Source organism: Rosa rugosa, chromosome 1 (genome assembly GCF_958449725.1).
Source record: "Rosa rugosa chromosome 1, drRosRugo1.1, whole genome shotgun sequence".
Taxonomy (NCBI): Eukaryota; Viridiplantae; Streptophyta; class Magnoliopsida; order Rosales; family Rosaceae; genus Rosa; species Rosa rugosa.
In genome coordinates, this window is record NC_084820.1 from 25,271,957 (window position 1) to 25,292,289 (window position 20,333).

The following is a 20,333-nucleotide window of genomic DNA, read 5'->3' on the forward strand; positions in this document are numbered from 1 at the left end:
ATCAACAAGTCACTCCTTTTGTTGCTGAAAGACAAAGGCAAGAGAAAGCAAAGTTGTTCCGAGCTTTACAACTATCTTCACCAACTGATACTTGAGTACAGAACACTTGTATCTACGAATACGGTAAGAAAATCTTATTCCTTTTCAATGTATAGTTACTTACAGCTGAGCTTGACATTACAAAAAAAAAAAATAAATAAAAAGAGAGAAATCTACATAATACAACATTATACAACAATTATGCACATCCCACCAGGCCAAATTTTGATGGGGGACCAAAGAGTCAGTCTCGGCTACAAGATTGTTACAAAGACCTCTACATTAGGGCTATATGATGCTGTATACAGTCATCAACCGGAAAACTGACGACACATCTTCAATCAACTACATCTGGGAATATAATTTTGGGAATGTAGCAACAAAATGAAAACAGTACACCTGACCTAATAGAGGTTCAGACTCTAACTCTTGTGTTTATATGACAATTTTTGTCCGAAAGCATTCGTCTTCTCAAAGATTCATCAGAAACTTGCAAGTTTGAAGTGCTAGATCATATCGTTGATAAAACAACAACAATCCAGGATTTCCATATACTAACTTTCTTCAAGGATTGGAAGGTTGACACGTAAAAGCATGAGCTGGATCTCCTTCAAATATGCAACAGACCCAATCAAAATTTGAAAATAGATGAATAGATCAAAGAAACAGAAAACAGATACAGCATTCTGTGCTTTTAGCTAGAACAGCTGTAGCAATTCTAATAGGATGTCTTGCACAAAAGATATGATATGAATGAGAGGGATCCAGACAGGCATTCGTAGTTGCAAATAGCAAACGCATATATTCTGCTACATCCACAGACCAATGCAAAGATTCCAACCACTATTGGAACCAGTATTTGCCTATCTGGTTTCTTTAAGAATATATCTAAGATAAAGGACAGTTGGCTTATGACCGAATGTGTATTGGGGCTTGCTCCCTATTAGTGTCATTCAGTTTTCCAATTATTTACATCCACTACAATTAAAGACAGATAGCAATGAGAGTTATAACTATAATTATCATTCAACTTATCTAAATGCAGAGCATGAAAAAGAAAAGAGCATATTCAGGAGCCTTTCAGAGATTTGAAAAAGTACGAACATGTGCAGAAGTTATAATGCCTTGGAGATGCAAAATTATGTACAGTATTCTCAAGGGATGATTAATTATTCCTATGATGTCTTCGTAAAGATAGTCAAGATATCAAAAAGCTTTGGTATCAAACTATAATTACTTATCATTTACAAGAAAAGCCCACATGGGACAGGTTCATGAAGTCCAGATAGTGATTAGAGCTTTTACCTTCAGCAATTAGTATTGCACAGTAGTAGCAGCATTTAGTATTTCATCACTTATAGGATCTGGTCCAAAATGACCAGTGTATATTGAGGCAATTGAATTCTATTGAAGCCAGTTCAACTTGCTATTTACACTTCACAGGTTTTGATCCAAGATTTTTGGGGACCTTCTAATTCTTCCATTTTACTCTAGACTCCTGGTCCCGTCCACAGTATGCGCATGAGCCGCCATGTCTTACTTACAGCTCAACTGAACAAGATAGAAACTACTGACTGTTGATGATCCCTGACCCTCTACACTCCTTCCACACACCTTCAAGTAGTTTATCTTATGTTCAGAAAAATACTGTACAGTTGAAGTTACCCTCGAAGTTCAAAGTTGAAAGAGACTACCCCATACCCATAAAGAATCTTAAGATCTTGCTTATTAATTTTTGGAGTTGTTAGGCCAAGGAACAGTCAAACCTAGGGATATTGAAACAATTAAATGGAGGAAAGCACAACTGCACAAGAAACTACCACATTTCATGCACACAGTCCTTAAGTTAAAGAAGCACAACAGTTCTGATCTATTTTGAGTCTGAATTCTCACTACCAAACCCTGCTTCTCTACTTCTAGGATGAGTACCAGAAGCATAGATTACAAAATATATAATAAGCTTACTCACCAATTGATTAAGCAGTCCCTGTTATCAACCGCTCCCGTTCATCAAACTTTTTGACCTTTATGATGCCAATAAGAACTTGAACGCCAAAAAATGCACAAGCGACATATGCTACAATGGCAGGCACCTGAAAAGATATAGATATCACCAGAAAGCATTAATAAAACTAGCACCCTGGCGTCAAAGAATGTCATAAAAAGCAAAGGTAAATTTGATAGCTTACTCGAATGGAATTAATATACAAGATTGTTGCGAGGTTGATCAGGCTTCCAGCAGCAACAGCCTGCAAATTAGTCAATTTGAAAATCAAATCAAGTAGATAATGCCTCAGTATAATTATTTCATATGTCAAACCTATAGGAAATTATACAAGCCAAAGATAGATAGTTAAAAGGTAATAGTTTCAGAAATTTTAACATTTTCCTAATGTCACGTCATGACATTGAACTTATTATCTAGACCATATAAATTTTCAGTCTTGTTTACACTTGTGTACAAATAACTAATTTCCAAGTTCATTACATATACACAGCTTGAAAATCATAACTAAATCAGTTAATCTATAAGCACGTCTATTGTTGAGGACATCTGTCTCTCCCCATCTGCCTATGTTGGGCACTACATACTATCAAACCATGCACAAAATGATTGCTACAATATTTTAAGCTGTTCAAGTAGTTGACCAATCAAGATAACATGATTAAGCAGGTTTCTACTTATCATAAACAGGTTTCTGATATAAGCTATATGATGGCAGATACTAGAGAGACTAAAATCATGTGTAGTTAACATTTTTGAGACCTTAAGCTATGACACACAAATATCGCACTTGTTCTGCCTCCCTCACTGTGGCTACCAATGTGCTTTGTCTTTCTTTCTTTTTAAATTTGCTGTAGTATAACAATGTTACTACATAAATTGGTATATTTTGTTGCTCCTATGATCCTATCGTCCAACAATCTTTAAGACAAGGTGAAAATGTGTATAAATCACTGAAATGAACTACTTCAGTGCTTGGGGACATGTGAGCCGTATATGCATTTAACAATCTATGTTTGAATGGATCTTGTATATATTGAGAAGTTCCATTGTGAGGTTATTAACTTATTACGCACTTAAACAACTTCCGAAAAGATAGGCATTACGCATAATTGCACTAGTTAATATGCCAGCTGAACTCACATTTCCAACAGTCTTCTGGACAGTAGCAACTCGCTGGAATGCCCTCTCAGATTCTAAAGTCCGAACTCTAAGCTTCAGATCACCTTGCTCCTATAAATTTAATAGGGAAATCAATCTAGAATCTATCATGGAGAAGCTGTCACAAAATATTCAAAATAGTCGTATTAATAGCTCAATAGAAAAATTATCAATGAGTACCAATCTTTGGATAATTTCAGCAAGCTTTTCAACTCTGTCTGCCTGTCTAAATAAGTTATAAAATGCCTGAGATTGCCTGTCCCATCGCTTTCTGATGTCCTGTAAATAAGATTGACTGTAAGAATAGGAGTTTGCATTAAAAGATTGTTAACATGACATTATAATACAGAGAGTCCAAATTTTGCCTTCCAAACAACTTCAACTCCAGCTTCACGAAATTTTAGCAATTCCAGTGCATACCTACAAGGTATAGTTTGCAAGATTAGTCAAAAAAAAAGATAAAGTAAAACTTGCCAACTATCACGCAGTTTTGATGGACCAAATTTGAAATAGTTGTAAAGCTAAAATTAAACTCACGGTTTGGCAATCTCAGTGATATCAAATCGAGGATCAAGACCCTTCCCGATTCCATCCAACACTGCCGAGAGGGAAAAGAAACAAGGTAACTTAAGAGTGCATCATGAGCGTATATATATATATATACAGTCCGGCTACGGTGCGGACGTCCGTACCGTCCGCACGGTACGGATTTCCCGTTTTCCCCCACTTTCCGATCACATTTTCACATCTTAACCGTTCAGTTTTTAGATCCTAATGTATAGATCACCTCTGCAAAATTTCAGCCAATTTGGTGATCGTTAAGGCATCCAAAACTGCAAATTACAACAATGTACACGAACGGTTCCGGTTCGACAGATTCGGTTCGTTCGTGTAAATTGCAGTTTTGGATGCCTTAACGATCACCAAATTGGCTGAAATTTTGCAGAGATGATCTATACATTAGGACCTAAAAACTGAACGGTTAAGATCAAAATATGTGATCGGAAAGTTGGTGAAAACCGGAAATCTGTACCGAAATTTCGGTATGGACGTCCGCACCTGAGAAAAATCCTATATATATGTATAGAAAAAAATTGAATATTAGATATCTTTTCTTCTAACTGGTGAGCTTTGAAATTCAAGTTCACCAAAAGTTGGATTAAATTCAAAACAGCTGCAGCTACATTATTGGTTTAGAACATGAATCATTGAATTTCGACCCATTGGTTGGTGAGCCGATGGATTCCCTGCTCATCAGTGCATGAAATCAATCATGTATATATCTATATATGTAGGCATATGATTGGTATATGTATACATCAAAACTTATTTGCCTACATATATAAATACATTACATAACTGATGCAAATGCAAAAATATATATATATATTTTGCTTATGAAAAACTTGTTTGTCATCATATTTCTATTCTATTACCTGAAAATGCTCTTACAACGAATGTGAATGTCGCTGGGAATCTGAAGGGTTGGTCTGCTGCAATGGCTAATAAATCTTCCCCTGTCAAAAGAATGCAAGTTATGAGTAGCAATAATCAATGTCCGATGGATATAGGTACAACAACGTAAGGGTTCATCAATTTGAGTCGAAAGTTTGCATAATTAACTAATCTCCTCTCAGATTTGGAAATCCAGGTGCTGGACAGAAACTCATTGCCCTTAATTAGAGTTCAAACACCCAGACTCAAATGCTACATCAAAAAGGAACTTTTTGTCCAATCAGGAAAGCGAACTTGGTAAGTAAACCTATCTTCTTTTTCTATACTAGGTGATTAACCACATCTCATACACAAGAGCCCTCATCAGGCATAGAACTAAAATAGCCAGAGAATTTTATAGCTTCCTATCTGTGTGATGAAAAAAGAAAAACCTCATATCTGCAGGGCATCCACAGAGAGATCGACCCATCAGAATCATGTTACAAATTTCTCAATAAGAAAATAATAAGAATCAAGTATAACTGTATAACCAAAGTACAAAGTACAAATACTTGGCTGATCAGAATAAAAATAAAAAAATAAAGAGAGAGAGAGAGAGAGAGAGAAGTACAAATACTTGAGACTCTAATTTAAATTTTAATTACAAAAAAAAAAAATGGAGGATCTATCTTACTTTTTGAATTGTAAACCGAGTAAGTAAAGTATATGGGTCGTACTTACATACAAGTATATACTGTTATACATACCTATGAAACAAGTCTATTAACTATCTCAAGTTTGACATGGCATGCTCAAACCAGTCTGAATGGTTAGCTAAAAGCGGACAGGATATTATTCTAACAAATTAATCACGACACTGGAGACTTTAGAGGCATGCAATTCAATAGAAGTATCGGCTTTTAGGCATGACTTAAGTTATAATGCATGCAATGCTATTGACCAAGAAAGAAAAAGAAAAGAAAAACTTAAGCCCTAAGTGTTCCATCAAATAGCTAGTTGCTAGATTCCATAAACATTGTCAAAGTATATAAGACCTAAGATTTGAATCAGATGAATTACCAATTGCAGCCAGCCTTTCCTTCTTTTTCATTATCCTTTCCTCCTTGCTCAGTGGCTTTTTAAATCCAAGTTCTTTTGTTGCCATTTCTCTCTCTTTTCTCTGTGCAGCAAGACGCTCTTCAAAACTGCAAAAATTGAGTATTCAGAAGAAAATCAAACAAATAGAGTCAAATTTAAAACCAGTCATTGTAAACAAGGTTTTTTAATCTAACATCTTGCTTTTAAAACCAACAGTCAACAGGCTGCCATTTTTAGAATTTCCATCAACATCCAGCCATGTTGATGTTAGTCAATGTCAATTATATCACAGCCATATAAAATTAGCAGCTATAAAACAGGATATCATTTGCGACTAATGCCACTAGCTGCGCGACATCCTAAACTAGACTCCAAACCGTAAGCTGATATAATTGGCCTTCTATTGCACTCTAGAAGATTACATATCACAATTACTAGATTTCTTCTCTATTATTTACTTAATAATTTTTACTTGACATAAAGAAATTATTTCCCAAGTACACTCTTAAATACTATGAAATCTGAGGTATTGTGAAAAGATGATACTAGTAAAATGGAGTGGATAAGGAACAATGAACCACTAATTGATGTAATTAACAAAAGAAGGGAACACATCGTAAATTCTAATCAAATTCTCTATTTTCTTCTTTATTCAAAGCACCTCCTAAGGAAGAACTGTGCTGTTCGTCTGACAGCTGTCATATCTCCAGTAGGCACAAGAACACCCATTTGAATCATTGCCTGAAGGACCTGCAACATTATAAACAGTTCCACCCATAAGTTGATCAGAAACACTGACGGGAACCTTGATATTATTAAGGTGCTGGCAATAAAACCGCCCTAGGCTTGCATCCATCAAAAGATCAAAACACAAAATAGTAATAATTAAAATATAAAAACCTTATCTGGATCCTTCTCATAAACTCCATAAAATGTTTCCAGCAAACCTTCTCTAATGTTTGGACTGATGCTGCAAATTATTAATATGAAACTCACATTAATATTTAAAATAATAATAATAATAATAATAAAAATAAGTGAATGGTTTTTAGCATATTGTCTTTAGCAAGCACAGTCAAGGAAATACCTTCCCATCATTCCAAAATCATAAAAGATCAATCTTCCACCATTGACATCATCCACAGCAATATTTCCAGGATGCTGCATGAAGGGTAAAAAAAACCTGTGGTTACACATTGGTAGCAGACAATAAAACCCATGAGGGATTACACATGCATAAAAGCAGGTCCTTTTCTTATTATGTTACAAGATCCAGAAATTGCATTTTGGACTACACCATATTGCAATCATAAATCAGTATATTCTTCCATAATATGTAACTGAACCAACATAGTGAGAAGACAACTAAAAGAGGCCATAACCACAAGCCATGAATTAAAAATGATAGTCGCAGCCTTCCAACCCTCCCTCTTTTTAACCACCCACACAAACATGAGCACTATCTCAGCCAATAATGATATAATATGTACAATACCATCCTCATACCAGTATTACCACCACAATTTTGGTCACTGTGATGAAACTAGGAACATCTCTTTAACCATCATCAGAACCACTGCTTCGCTCCCATTATACCCATCAGTACACCCATGCCGCTTTTCTGCCCAACCCTTTGCGCTACTACTACTGCTACTACTACTACCCTACTACTGCTTTTGGCATTGCCATAATGCCAATAGCAACAAAACTATCCTGTGCATGCTTTAATTGTTCAGAACTAAAATTGTATGACACTTGGTGTCTAAAACAAACTGACAACTCATTGTTTCCAAATTTATCCAGAAGGTAAACTGTAAAATATTGGCATTGCACATCTTTCCAACTACGGCTCTCATGTGTTTATATAATGTATCTATTTAATGCTATCAAGCTTCAATTCCACAGTCAACCATTTCATTGTTAACAGTGTCGCACCTAACATCACGGAATTTTTAAACTAAGTGCCTTGAACTTGGCATGAGCTGAAGTTTGTGCAACTAAACTGCACGGAAACATGTTTTTATCCAGAAGAAGAACCTTCAAAACTCGGCATTGTACCTCTCTCTAAGGCTGCTAAAATAGTTTCCAAAGTATCTACACTCATATCTAGAACATAAACCCTAAATGCCATATACAACTTTCTTATTATTCTGTCATGCACATCCTGAAAATGTTTTGGCATCAAAAATTGAATGGAAAAAAAAAAAAAAAGACTTACAGGATCAGCATGGAAAAACCCATGAGACAGAATTTGTTCCAAGTATGATTCAACAGCGTACCGTCCCAGCCTGAGGAAATACAGATTGATTATTAGAGGCATCTCATTAAGAAAAAGATAACACATATCAGATTGGTTTCAGACAGGATAAGGTAGGGAATTATATTGGGGACCTCTGCCGGTCAACTCCCAATTGATCCAAAGCTTGTATCTTGTTTATTTTGATCCCAGGGACATATTCCATAGTCAGAACCTAATAGTAACACCGAAGGGATTCAATAAAGACAATAATAATAAAATAAAATTTCCACCAGCTCAGAAGTCATTAGTGCTGAAATCTTAAACCTGTGGTGTGGTGTATTCCCGTACTATTGTTGGGACTTTCACATAATCCATATTCTTGAAGTTACTTGCAAATAGTTCAGCATTATCAGCTTCCTTTGTGTAATCAATCTCCTGAAAAACTTCAGTCATTAGCTTATTTGCTAAATGATAATAATAATAGGATAAGTGTATTACAGAATTTTCAGACCAAAGCTTTGGACAGTAAGTTCAAATTTACTGACACTGAAATCCACACACAAAAAATTGAGCAAGAAACATCTAACATTTTAAGCTTTTTTAAGTACAAGATCACACTAAATTAAAGCAATATTAAAATCTAAGACGGCAATATAGTGTCCAGCATCTATACATGCTGTATAACAATACATCTCCTATAAAGTAAACAGTACACCATGTAGCAAAAAACAAGCCTCAAAAGATCTCCAAATTCAGCAGCATATAAAGCTCACAATCCCAACCACACTTTACTTTTGTCAACTTCTCCTCTAGCTTTCTTAAAAAAATTCTAGCACTCCTTTGAGTCCTTTCTAATTACCCAAAAAACCACCACCACACCGCATTTCCATAAAACTTTGCCTTGACCACTACCCTCCAAAGCAAATTTTGCTTCAACTAATAAGAGTACACAGGACTGTGGAACAGCCTAAGAATCTTGCCCCTATGCGCATGTTTTGCCAGAAACTAAGTACAATTGGAAATAGAAAAGCAGTTGATTGATGTCACCCAGCTTCACTTTAACACGCAGTATGCCAAGGAGAAAGGTACACAATGGGCCTCCTCTATCAAATATTATCAAAAGTATTCAGCCTCCCATGAGAAACTATCCAAACAAGACCTAGTTTTTCTCCATCACCTCCGCCATAAAAATCAATGGTTGGGAAGGGTTTCTAAGGCAAATGTAAGGCCATTATATAACTCATGATACAATCATCATTCAATTGACTTTTTTGGACTTTAAACCATCCATATTGAACTCTTTTCCTAGTTATGTATAAAAGTAAGCTTCCCTCACATGATTTAGGCCTTTAAGAATATTCCAAAGCATTCCTGCATCCTTACTAATTCACGTCAACAGCCTTCAGCCTACACTCCACATCATTGGCAGCTTACTTCATAAAGCATGGACCTCCTTATTCCTTTTCGTGTGATAGGAAATTTATCAACCAAAAAAAAAAACTAAGTTACTATAGTCCATACACAAGTTGAGGGGAGAAAAGAAGTCACTGGACAATACGACATTCACCAAGACTTAAAAAGCACGAGACCCATGTCAGTCATGTGCCTTTTGGCTCACCATCCAGTGCCAAAAGGTTAACGCAATGGAGAATATCAATACCTGATATAACACATTAGCACACTCATCATAGATAGCAACCCAATCCCTCTTCGCACCATCTGACTTGGGGTCAATTTTCTGAAGATATTCTGCAATTACCTGCAAAAAAGAAATTGACGAACACGTTGATGCTCTTAGAATTGTAATAGCCGGAAAGGTCAGAAGCTAAAACATGTACAACAACGTAAAACATGGACCAGCACAGGACAACCAAACTGCAAAAATAAACATTATATTTATACAGTTTTATAGTAAAGTACTAAACTAATGTATTACAAGATTAACATCAAACGGAAAATTCACAACTTGGCAGGCCACTGGAAGGAGGAAACACATAAAAATAAATTCAACCATGACCAGAAAAATACATATTACGAGCTAATCTCACCCCAAGCAATACCCATAACTTTAGCTCAAGTGTCATGGGATGCGTGGTGTGAGGGTTGATCTTAGGGCCAAATTCTTTTGTAAGAAAATAAAAACTAAATGAAGAATAAATAGTAATATAGAACTGTAAGCCAATGTGAAATCTGACCCTCAGGTTCTTAAGATCAATATTGAAAAGATCCTTGAGTCCAGGCCTCTGTACTTTAATAACAACTTCCTGTCCCTTCAACCTTGCACGGTGAACCTGACCTGCAAAAAGGATCATACAGTGTTCTGATAAATCATCTCTTACTGATTTGAACTGTCTCCCAGAAAACAAAAACAAAACAAAACAAAAAAACTGTCATCATATTGCTATCAGAAACTGCAGAAATGAAGTCAAGAGTACCAAGACTAGCAGCAGCTATTGGTTCATAGTCAAAACGATCAAAGATAGCATTCACAGGAGCTCCAAGCTCTTCTTCAACGATTGATACAGCTGTTTCTGATGGGAAAGGAGGAACTTGATCCTGAAAGTAAAATGTGATTCAGTTGTCAATGTAAGAATCACCCATTTGATAAAGATGGACACCTGCTTATATAGGCAAACTTTAATCACTATGGTAACAAGGAGTGTGACAACAAAAACTGACAAAGAACAGTATCAAAAGCGTAAGGCTTTATGTTCAACAAATCATTGTTGACATTTTAAGCAAGTAAGTTAGGAAGTTACAGATTAGGAATGGGATATAAGCCCAGAAGAATACAGTAGCAATAATGCAATATGCAATCGACATTGAATTCAAGCATTTCCAACCTGAAGTTCAGACAACTGGTCAACATATTCTTGAGCGAGAATGTCGACCCTTGTGGAGAACTGCTGGCCAATTTTGATGAATGTTGGACCCAATCTCAGAATATTCTCCTTTAGCCACTTGGCAAGCGCCTTACGCCTTAAGGTTTGCTTTTCCTCTGTCATTCCCCCTGAACATTTGCACCCCTTGAATTAGACCAAACGCTACACACCTACACACTTCAGCTACCTTAAACATGGATGCCTGGCTACGAATACTAGATTTCAAATAACAATCAACACTTGCCAAAAGAAATAGTTGCTGTAGAGCATTTCTTTTATCAGGAAAAAAAATATATAATTATGCGGCATAATTTTCATCCCAGCCTACCGACCATTTTTGGTTACTGTGTTAGTTTTCTTTTGATTGGGGTCACTCATGGAGGCAATGCTAAGGTTGCATAGACACTGCCATGGTAGTGATGGTACATCAGGTTGTTATTTTATAATTTGTCCTTTCAGACAACTTCAGAAAGATTAATCAAGAGTGTACTTCTCTGCCCTATAATTTCCAAAACTTGTGTAGTTTCCTTCCCATTGATACAACTGAAATAAAGCGATCACTCAATTCCAAAAGCACTTTTCTCTCTGTCTCCCTCCAAAAGCATAATCTTCTGAATAAGCTAAGAAGAGCATGATCAGAAATCAACCAGTTCCGAGAAACATTAAGTTTCTTCCTTTAAAAATTGTCATGAGGTTCCCTCTAAGACATTGATCCAACCTATTATTGTACCATACATGGAACTTTAGCCTTCCAAATCATGACACTACCCAAGAACATTTGTTCGTAATCTACTGACGATGTAGGCAGGTTTATTTCTTGCTTGAAACATTTTCTTACACTTTTGTTGTTACTCAGAATTCTTAAATGATGGAGAATTCACGTATTTCACTATTTGAAATTCACCCTATTGGAAGGACTAACCTCGATAAGCAAATTTTTTAGTATTCCACCAAGCCTTAACGAGGAAAGATAGAACAAATCCCCATATTTCCAAGGTCCTCTGGATTGTCGAGTAAGTTTTGAATCTACTCCAACGGCCACCAGGTGCAACAGAAACCTGCAGAAACCATATATTACTATTGGCAAGCACAAGCACATACTAAAACTCAAAAATCCACATAAAGCAACCTACAAAATTAGAACACTGAGCCATACAGTATTACAAGGCCTCTTTGCACACAGCTATATTCTGTCCACATATGCAATATGCTTTCCAAAAAATACTATTATCACTATTATCATTCAGGCATAACTTGGACATTCTAAGACAATCAATAATCGACTAACTCTTTAGAGAGTCTTGAGCCAAGTTTCTTTCTGTTTACATCTTCTCTTGTTAAAAGTCTAACAACGTGTCCTCACCTTATAAATGAAGCCAGCTTTTAATGTTATATAAAATAAGGCTATAATGAAAACCCTAAACCTCAGCAATAAGGATTTTAATCAGCAAATCAACCGTAACCAGAAAAAAAAATGGTGATCATAGTACTCCTGGTGAACAGAAAAAAAGAAAGTAACACAAAAAAGATTATGATATCTAAAATCGTAACAAGAAACACCACCACACATTGCTCAATCTTTCTTTCTCCAACAGTCTGAACATTTTATTTTACAAGCTGCATCACTTGATAAAAGTACTGCAGTGGAAGCAATATTTGTGACATAATCTTCTGTCATTTCATGTCCGCTGACCTCATGCCCTTGTTTTGGTATTTGAATACCGGCTTTTGACTGCTACTCATTAGCTTCGACTAGTTCATTAACATGGTCCATTACAGTAAAATGTACTTTCTTCAGTCTTCACTATAACAAATCACCACAATTTCCCTATCTTCTCTCTATATCTTAAATAAACTAGCACATTGAGATTGCATCAAAATCTAATACATACATTCAAAACCTGAAGTTTTTTTTTCCTCACTGAATGAATCATACCTCAACCTTTGGCAGCCCGCTTTGCTTAAACCACGCGTCCTCCTTACCAATTTCCTCAATCTTCCTCTGCCTCCCTTCCTCCTTGGACTTCAAAACCTCAACCTCTTCCACCACCGTGGCCTCCGCCGCCCCATTCCCATTCACATACTTCACCAAGCTCCCATTCTCACTCTCCACCACCCTCACGCTTCCATTCGAGTACTTGTTCGCCGCGCCATTCGAACTATATCCACTACCACTAACGCCATTCACTTTCTTGATCAACTCCGCCTCCCTCTCTTCCACCACCACCACCCCTTCCTCTTTCGCCGCTCTGATTCGCGATCGGAGGCCGCACCTCTGGTATCTGGAAATCGGAAATTTAGAGAGAGGAACTCCGGAGAGAGAAAGCCGGCGCTTAGAAGTCGTCCGCGGCGAGAGAAAGGTGAGCTCCGGTAACGGTAACGAACAGGACGCCATTGCAATAAAGGTCGGTGAGCTTTGCTGAAACCCTAACCCGCAATTTTCATGGCCGGGGAGAGAGAGAGAGAGATTGGGGAAGATGAAGAGGGAAGTGAAGAAGAAGAAGACAGAAAGTCTGTGTTTTTGAGAGAATTAGTTTAATTTTTTGTGAAGAAAAACGGAAATAAAAAAAGGGAGGGAAAGGGGTGGAGGTGGGGAGGACACGTGGCGAGTGAATGGATGAGTGTTTTGGAGTGCGGAGGGTTTTGATTGGCTAGTAAGACTCCCGCGGCCTGTCCTCCGCCACAAAGGTCTGTGGAGATTCTGTTGGACGCTTTTAGGCTTACGTGTGAGCCTCACAAATTTCTCAAGATCAAGGCTTTCTATTACTGCAAGATAAACGACTGCTGTGCTCGTTGCAGGGTCTCTCTGCGCGGTGCCAGCGTTGGCAAATGAATGCTTCTATTTTTCATTCTAAAAAAAAAAAAAAAAAAGTACTGCAAGATAATTTTTTTTATATAATGAAATAAATAACTTATATACAATAATTAATCTATTAGTCGGTAAATTTTTTGAATTATTTATTAAATTATAAATACAAATAAGTTACAAAAATTATATAATGTATCTATTATAAGCATTTAAAAGTGGTTTTGAAAAACACTTGTCAGCTGCTCCATCGTATAAAAGAGCTGTTGCCAAATTTAAAAAACGCTTCTAGGCCTTTTAGACGCAGTTCTAGATTGAGCCTTAATTACGTATGAAAATCTTAATATAAAATATATCTTGCATGGGCGAAACATAGCGCGCGTAAGAAGTCTATTTTTCGTGAAGCAAATGGTGTTGCCCATAGATTGGCACACTTTGCTAGTGTTAACTATTTAGACGACAATTAGTTAGAGGAGACTCCTGTGATTATCAGGGATGTTATCTACGAGGATTCATGTACTAGTACTCGAGCTTTAGGTTTTATGTCCTCCTCGATGTACAATATTTCTACTATTATTAATAATAATAACGGGCGTGGGGCTAAGCTTCCCAGTTAGGCTGGGTTCCAAACCCCTTTTCAAAAAAAAAAAAAAAAAAAAAGTCTATTTTTCGTAGAGTACAATAGTATCTTTTTTAAGTACTAGTCTTGCAGGTGATGCAATGTAACTTTTTGTTGCACCTTTGCGCTAAGAAAGAACAAAGATAGAATGAACTTGATATTCAAAAGGATGTATTGATGTGTACAAAATTAAAATGCATTGAACATCATGGTTTCTTCTTGGCAAATATGGCTCCGGGCCGGGTTTTGTAATGAAGACATTATTACATTGGGAAATGAATACATTAGTACATGACTTACTACTGATACAAAGGATCTGATTTTGAATCATACAGAGCTAAATCTTTACTCCTACTCATATCAATAGGAGTCCTGAGTTGCTACTGCACATAAATCCGTCTAAAGTTGCATCGATTAATTACTTCACAAGTCACCTATGACGGAACTTAGGCCGAACAGTGATCACACCTGGCCTCAACTCTTCAAAGCGATATCTGCAATATAAAATTTCGCCATTTATATAAACAAACTAAACAACCTGCTGCTAACCTATTGCACCAAAGAATATCAAGAAACTAATCCGTTCTGTTAAGCATAAGCATTTGGAAAAAGGAAAGATGCATCACCCATTCTCACTAAGGAAACTTCTCACAGCTGTTGGAAGTGCAGCATGTCCTCGGCTATGATTGCCTATACCTGCAAGTGTCAATAGAGAAATCATGATTGCCATCCTGTAAACTGTTGGTCAAACAACGGGAACACATTTAAGATCTAAATCGTACTCTGAACAAGACGTGGTCAGAATTTGAATCTAGCTTAAGAACAGGTGAGTACCAATACTGAAAGATCTCATGTTACAGATATCACGGATAACAAAAGGATAATAACAATGAATATAGTCACAAAATGACAAAGTAGGATCCATATCAAACAATTGAATGTTCATACAAAAAACAGTTTTGATGCCATTGGTCCCTTGTCCATTGACCCAAATACAAGCACTGGAGAATGTAACGACTCTCTGATGAAAAAGAGTATGCATTCTAGGGTTTCCACAAAGCCTAAAAGGCTTATTTATCTTCTCTTTTATCAACATCCCACCTTTTCTTTAGATTCTCTTATCAAAGATTCATCAAGAGTGTCCTTGACCAATCATTTCACATGGAACAACATACAAGAGCAGCAACAAATATAAGAAATGAGAAAAACCTCACTTAGCAACGAATGTTGGCCACATATCCTTGGCGAGCGTAATTACTACACAGTAGCCTAGATGACACTTAGAAATTATAATACATCATCGATAAGTCTTGGATGTCAACACCAATCCAATGATCCTTGAAAAACATATATGGTGAACTGCATACATTCTCTTACAATTCAGGGAAAGAAAGAGAATTGGAAGAGAAAAACCTCACTTGGCAACAAGTGCTGAACACATCCTATCCAAGACAAAAGGAACATATAATTGAAGTTGAATTACTATTGTCAAAACTCAAATGCAACTCAATAGTGCCTATAATGATATCATATAATCTCTATTAGTCTATTTTTGTATTTTGCTTTGTATATAAATCAGCTCATACTTCTGACAAGTAAACTACTCATAGTTTTCCTGATTCAATTTCAGATAATTTGCATTCAATAGACGCTAGTGAAAAGTCAAATCTATGTAGATTTTACAAAACTGAAACTGCTCACTAGGTTACAACATTTATCAGGACTCCCAGTTAAACAAGAATAGTCCATGTCATCTCATTACCAGTCTTGGTTCATGATCGTGTAGGTGAAAAAGCACATTTCTACAAAAAGCAGGAAGTGAATTTGGAACAGTCAAGGAAAGGTCATGTAAACCAATTGGAGGCTTGTAGTGAGGGTAATTTCAATCACCCGAAAAAAATGCTCACCTTATCACACCCAGAAGGCTCTGCCAAATACAAGACATATGTAAACTCAACACACCCTAGTACATCCCCCAAAATACTATAAAGAGATTAGACTCCACCATCTCTGGCTTTGTCAGCCAGCAATGGTAAGTTTATTAATTCGGAAAGGAACTTTAATCTTTTTAGTAATTTAAAGAGCGGTACAATTGCTGTTTAAACTTTTAATGAAACTTGCGTGTACACAGATTTTTTGGGTGTGAATATTCTACACTCAAATATTATTATAAAATGTTGTGAAAACCCGTAATTCGAGCAAGATCATAAAAATCTATAATGCAAACAAGACATAAGAAATCAAAAGATGCTGTATTTCTCTACACTGAGAAATTCCCTGAAAGTTACATGGAGTTCAAGAATATGGAGATCTTTTAGGATCCATGATAATAGAATAAAGGCATAACCAAAACGACAATAATACCACTCACATACTAAATTACTCCAAAAAAATTCATGTAGTCATGCTAATTAAGAATTATTTACACAAGATCAAGAAGATAGTGATTCTTTTGCTGTGGAGTTGGAAATTACACTTTAAATATGCAAGGTGTATGCACTTAACCTATCTTTCTTGTGTCATATAAATTCAGTGAATGAATGAAAATACCTGTTATGACTTGTAAGGATGTTGGTCTTTGTCTTGATGATGCCTGTAGTTGATCCAACTTTTCTGTGTCCATGCAACTAAAAGACTCAACTGATGAACGTTTAATGTTGCTTTCCATATTAACTCTGTTTGGCGACACTAAATCATTAGAAAGTATTTTCCGTTCAATTTTCTCCAGGTGTTCTTGCAATGCATGAATTGCTTCTGATGCATGAAGACCATGTAAATCTAATTTCCAAACATCATTTTTGCTATTCCTGATACTTAAAATTTCCTTAGCAGCCTTGTTATTAAGGCATTCAGCAGCTAACCATTCCTCTCTAGCCTTGATCGAGTACTGTTGAGCAGAATAATGGTCACCTCTTACAAAGGCATTAGTGGCAGCTTTTGAATGCTGAGACGCTGACCTGTTTATTTAAAGGAAAGAAAACTTCAATTCTACGTTATAGTTTGAGAAAACAAACATTTCATCACAGACTTAGTATCCTTAGCAATCATTTAGCATCTAAAAATGTAATAAGTGAACAGCCAGAAGCTAACTAACAACCTCCGAGGGATAACTTGTGGATCATATGGATGGAAAGAAACAGGAACTTTTGTAGATGTTGGGCTGTTAGCGGAGAGGTGGATCACTAGTGGGAGAGGGTTCAATTTATGACTTCATTTTCTTCGAGTTGAAGGATAGTTCCTTTTTGCTATTTTTTCATATCAGGGTGCAGCTGGAGTTTGTTTTAATGATCTGTGTTTTTGTTTCTTCAGATTCAGCTTTCTTAGCTTAGAGGACTTCTTATCTACTGTTGTCATGTACATTCGTTCTCTTTCTTGATGAATTTCTGTTTGCTATAGGGGAAAAAAATAAAGAGAAGCAAATATAACAATAACAAACTTTAACATCAAATCTAGAGAATATTTCAATAACTATTGTCAACAGGCACAAGCTGTATAGCTTCACTGTAGGTATAAATAATGACAAACATAATGGCACTACCATACGAAAGCAAGTGTAAGTAGCAATAAGAAAAAGTTAGAAGCGTCAAGTACTATACCTCATCATCCTTAATGCATCCTTTCGTATCCTCAAGTAAACATCATCCTCTTCCCACTCAGGTTCAATGGGTACAGACTCCAGACTCCCAGTAGTCAGTTTCACATTTCCAGTACCATTAGAAAGCTTTGGTCCATATAAATCATTGTCATTTAACCATTCTATGTTATTCTCTTTGAGACATTTCTCAATAGTAGAGCTGAGTCCAGCAATATCAGCAGCAGATTCTGAAGGAAAACTTTTATCCCTTGTTTTATCGCTCAAGGAAGCATCTGAACTGGAATCTATTTTTGAAATGTTGGTTTCCTTATTCTCTTCAGATCTGCTCGGGGAGACCATTGTTTTTAATAAATTTGAGGCCTTAGTAATATCATTATCCACTGCAGCCATAATATCCTCCACCAAACTATCATCAGCCCAAGAGTAAAGATCCTTGATCTTCTTTATGGAAGATCTCTGATCTTCCATGGAAGTATGCTTCCTACTAGAATTTCCATCTAATAAGGATCTTTTACCATCCCTATTCTCTGCCAAAGATACAACATGTGCAGAAGAGAGGAATACAGATGAGAAAGGTTTGCTTGGAACCTCATTATTCCTCAGTGCATTTTCACAAGGGTGCAGAGACGTGATAGTGGGAGCTATAGGAGGGAAAGGGTCCTTGTCAATTTGAGGCTCAAGGCCTTTTTTCTGACGCTGCTTGAGGTCAAAGGCAGCCCAACCACGAGACTTCGCCTGTTGTTGTGACATCTGCCTTTATGAACGTATAGAAAAAATAGTCAAGTACAAGTCACTACGCTAGCAAGATGAGTTCGTAACTTGTACTGACCCACCGACACTTAATGAAATCAGGAGCCTGCCATGCAGGGAAATATAAAACTAGAAATGTTAGAGAAAAACAAAAAAACAAAATCAATCATGTCATTTAGAGAGTTTACAGAAGTTACGCAGTACCCAAAAATTTCTAGCGAGTGTAAATTATATATACCAAATGCCATCACAATTCCACCCAACCCCCTCATCCCATACATTGAACCTTTCTTCTTCACTAATAAAAGGTTCTCTCTCATCAGGAACAAAAACAAAGAGAGAAGAAAAAAAAAATGATATTTCCAAATGTAAAACACATCATGTTTTCTTTGATCTTAACATACACTGTCAGATACTTAACATATGCATTTATCAACAGATGCTTAGTTCTATCTAACATGACTGTGAAGCTCTTATTCGTGCCGAATATTGGCAAGTCATACTCAAGCTTTTTACAAACTAGAAACTTAGCCAACGTATGAACATAACCTAATGCCTCATAAACTTTATAAACAACACATCATTCCACCTGATACGAGTTTCGTTTGTAATGAGGGCCTCTAGTGTTATCTTCATTTCTTTCCTATAGTTGTGTACAGAATTAGTATCTACTGCAGCGAATGAAACTTCAATTCAACTTGAATTCAGCTAAAGTTTACAACTTGGAAAAAAAAAAAAAAAAAAAACACTATGCACCCATTGAACACCCTATAAGCTTTGTGGGGGAAAAAAGCACAAAGGGTTTTATCTTGCAGATAACAGCAAGCAGAGGACATTAATTTGAAAGAAGAAAGCATAAAAATGGTACCTTGATTTGTATGTACGAAATTCGATGATGGGTGCTATTTGGGAAGACTACTCCAAGGCGTTAATCGATCAGACGGCTGAGATTTGACCGGACTTGCAGGGAAGATGGGAGCTTTGAACAACTTGGGTGACTCCGACGAACTAGTTTTGCATGTGATATCCATAAAATCTGATTGAGATTTGGAGCAAAACTGGAGACTTGCGAACAAGGATAGAGATAGAAGAAGGTAAAAGAGGATTTTGTTTCGATTTTTTGTTTTAAAAGAGAAGCCGCATGTTCTGACTTCTGAAAATAACCGTTAACCGCCGCGCTGTCTCTCCCTCAAGCAATCAAAGCTCAACAAAGGAAAAGTTGGTTCTTTTTTGGAAAACTTAATTCCCGATTTGCCCTCACTTGACCTTACAAGGAGTTGTCGAGTTGGCAAACTAGCGAGCTTTCACGTCTGTGTACCCCGGGTTCCAGGTTCGATTTCAGCTGAAAATATATGTGGTTAGGAAGCTCACGTCCGAAGTGGATTACTCTTCTCAGTTGTCAGGTTAGGGGGAAATCACTCTAAATAAAATAAAAAATTGTCCCGTTTAATGGGAGAAAGTTTGAGAAGAATTCGTGGAGGAGACTAGAATTGGCGATCTCTACTTGGGAAAAAGTTTCAATCTAAGGAATATTTGGTATGAAACGTTAGTCCGAACCCCGTTCGAGTGATGTCTCGGCGGCTTTTTGAAGCTGGCATCGCCGACTTGGATTGTACCAGTTAATGTGTTGGACCTTTTATTGGGTTTATACGTTAACATCGATAACATCGATCTAGTTTTTCTAAAGTTTAATTTCCTTATAATG

General features: G+C 36.6%; 2 protein-coding genes across 5 annotated transcripts; both read right to left on the reverse strand.

Annotated features, from left to right (window-relative positions):
* Positions 1–206: 206 nt before the first annotated feature.
* Positions 207–13,400, reverse strand: LOC133724392 (protein ACTIVITY OF BC1 COMPLEX KINASE 8, chloroplastic). Of its 3 annotated transcripts, none has more exons than XM_062151105.1 (21): positions 12,795–13,400; positions 11,781–11,916; positions 10,820–10,986; positions 10,412–10,532; positions 10,172–10,272; positions 9,637–9,735; positions 8,301–8,411; positions 8,129–8,208; positions 7,956–8,025; positions 6,825–6,898; positions 6,638–6,707; positions 6,399–6,487; positions 5,720–5,844; positions 4,642–4,722; positions 3,743–3,803; positions 3,571–3,625; positions 3,386–3,484; positions 3,188–3,277; positions 2,229–2,288; positions 2,009–2,132; positions 207–638 (listed from the first exon to the last, which is right to left on the reverse strand). In XM_062151105.1, exons 1-20 carry the CDS (start codon positions 13,251–13,253, stop codon positions 2,016–2,018), a joined length of 2,265 nt encoding a protein of 754 aa, XP_062007089.1. In that variant the 5' UTR covers positions 13,254–13,400; the 3' UTR covers positions 207–638; positions 2,009–2,015. The 3 variants fall into 3 exon arrangements, with proteins under 3 accessions (XP_062007089.1, XP_062007087.1, XP_062007090.1); XM_062151103.1 differs by having other exon boundaries at positions 207–647; XM_062151106.1 differs by lacking the exon at positions 207–638 and adding an exon at positions 1,629–1,653.
* Positions 13,401–14,463: 1,063 nt separating this feature from the next.
* Positions 14,464–20,115, reverse strand: LOC133724393 (uncharacterized). 2 transcript variants are annotated; one of them, XM_062151108.1, is made up of 5 exons: positions 19,497–20,115; positions 17,880–18,632; positions 16,834–17,240; positions 14,910–14,979; positions 14,464–14,777 (listed from the first exon to the last, which is right to left on the reverse strand). In XM_062151108.1, the coding sequence occupies exons 2-5, from the start codon at positions 18,626–18,628 to the stop codon at positions 14,714–14,716; spliced, it is 1,290 nt and encodes a 429-aa protein (XP_062007092.1). In that variant the 5' UTR covers positions 18,629–18,632; positions 19,497–20,115; the 3' UTR covers positions 14,464–14,713. The 2 variants fall into 2 exon arrangements, with proteins under 2 accessions (XP_062007092.1, XP_062007091.1); XM_062151107.1 differs by having other exon boundaries at positions 17,880–18,734; positions 19,497–20,110.
* Between the last annotated feature and the right edge of the window lie 218 nt (positions 20,116–20,333).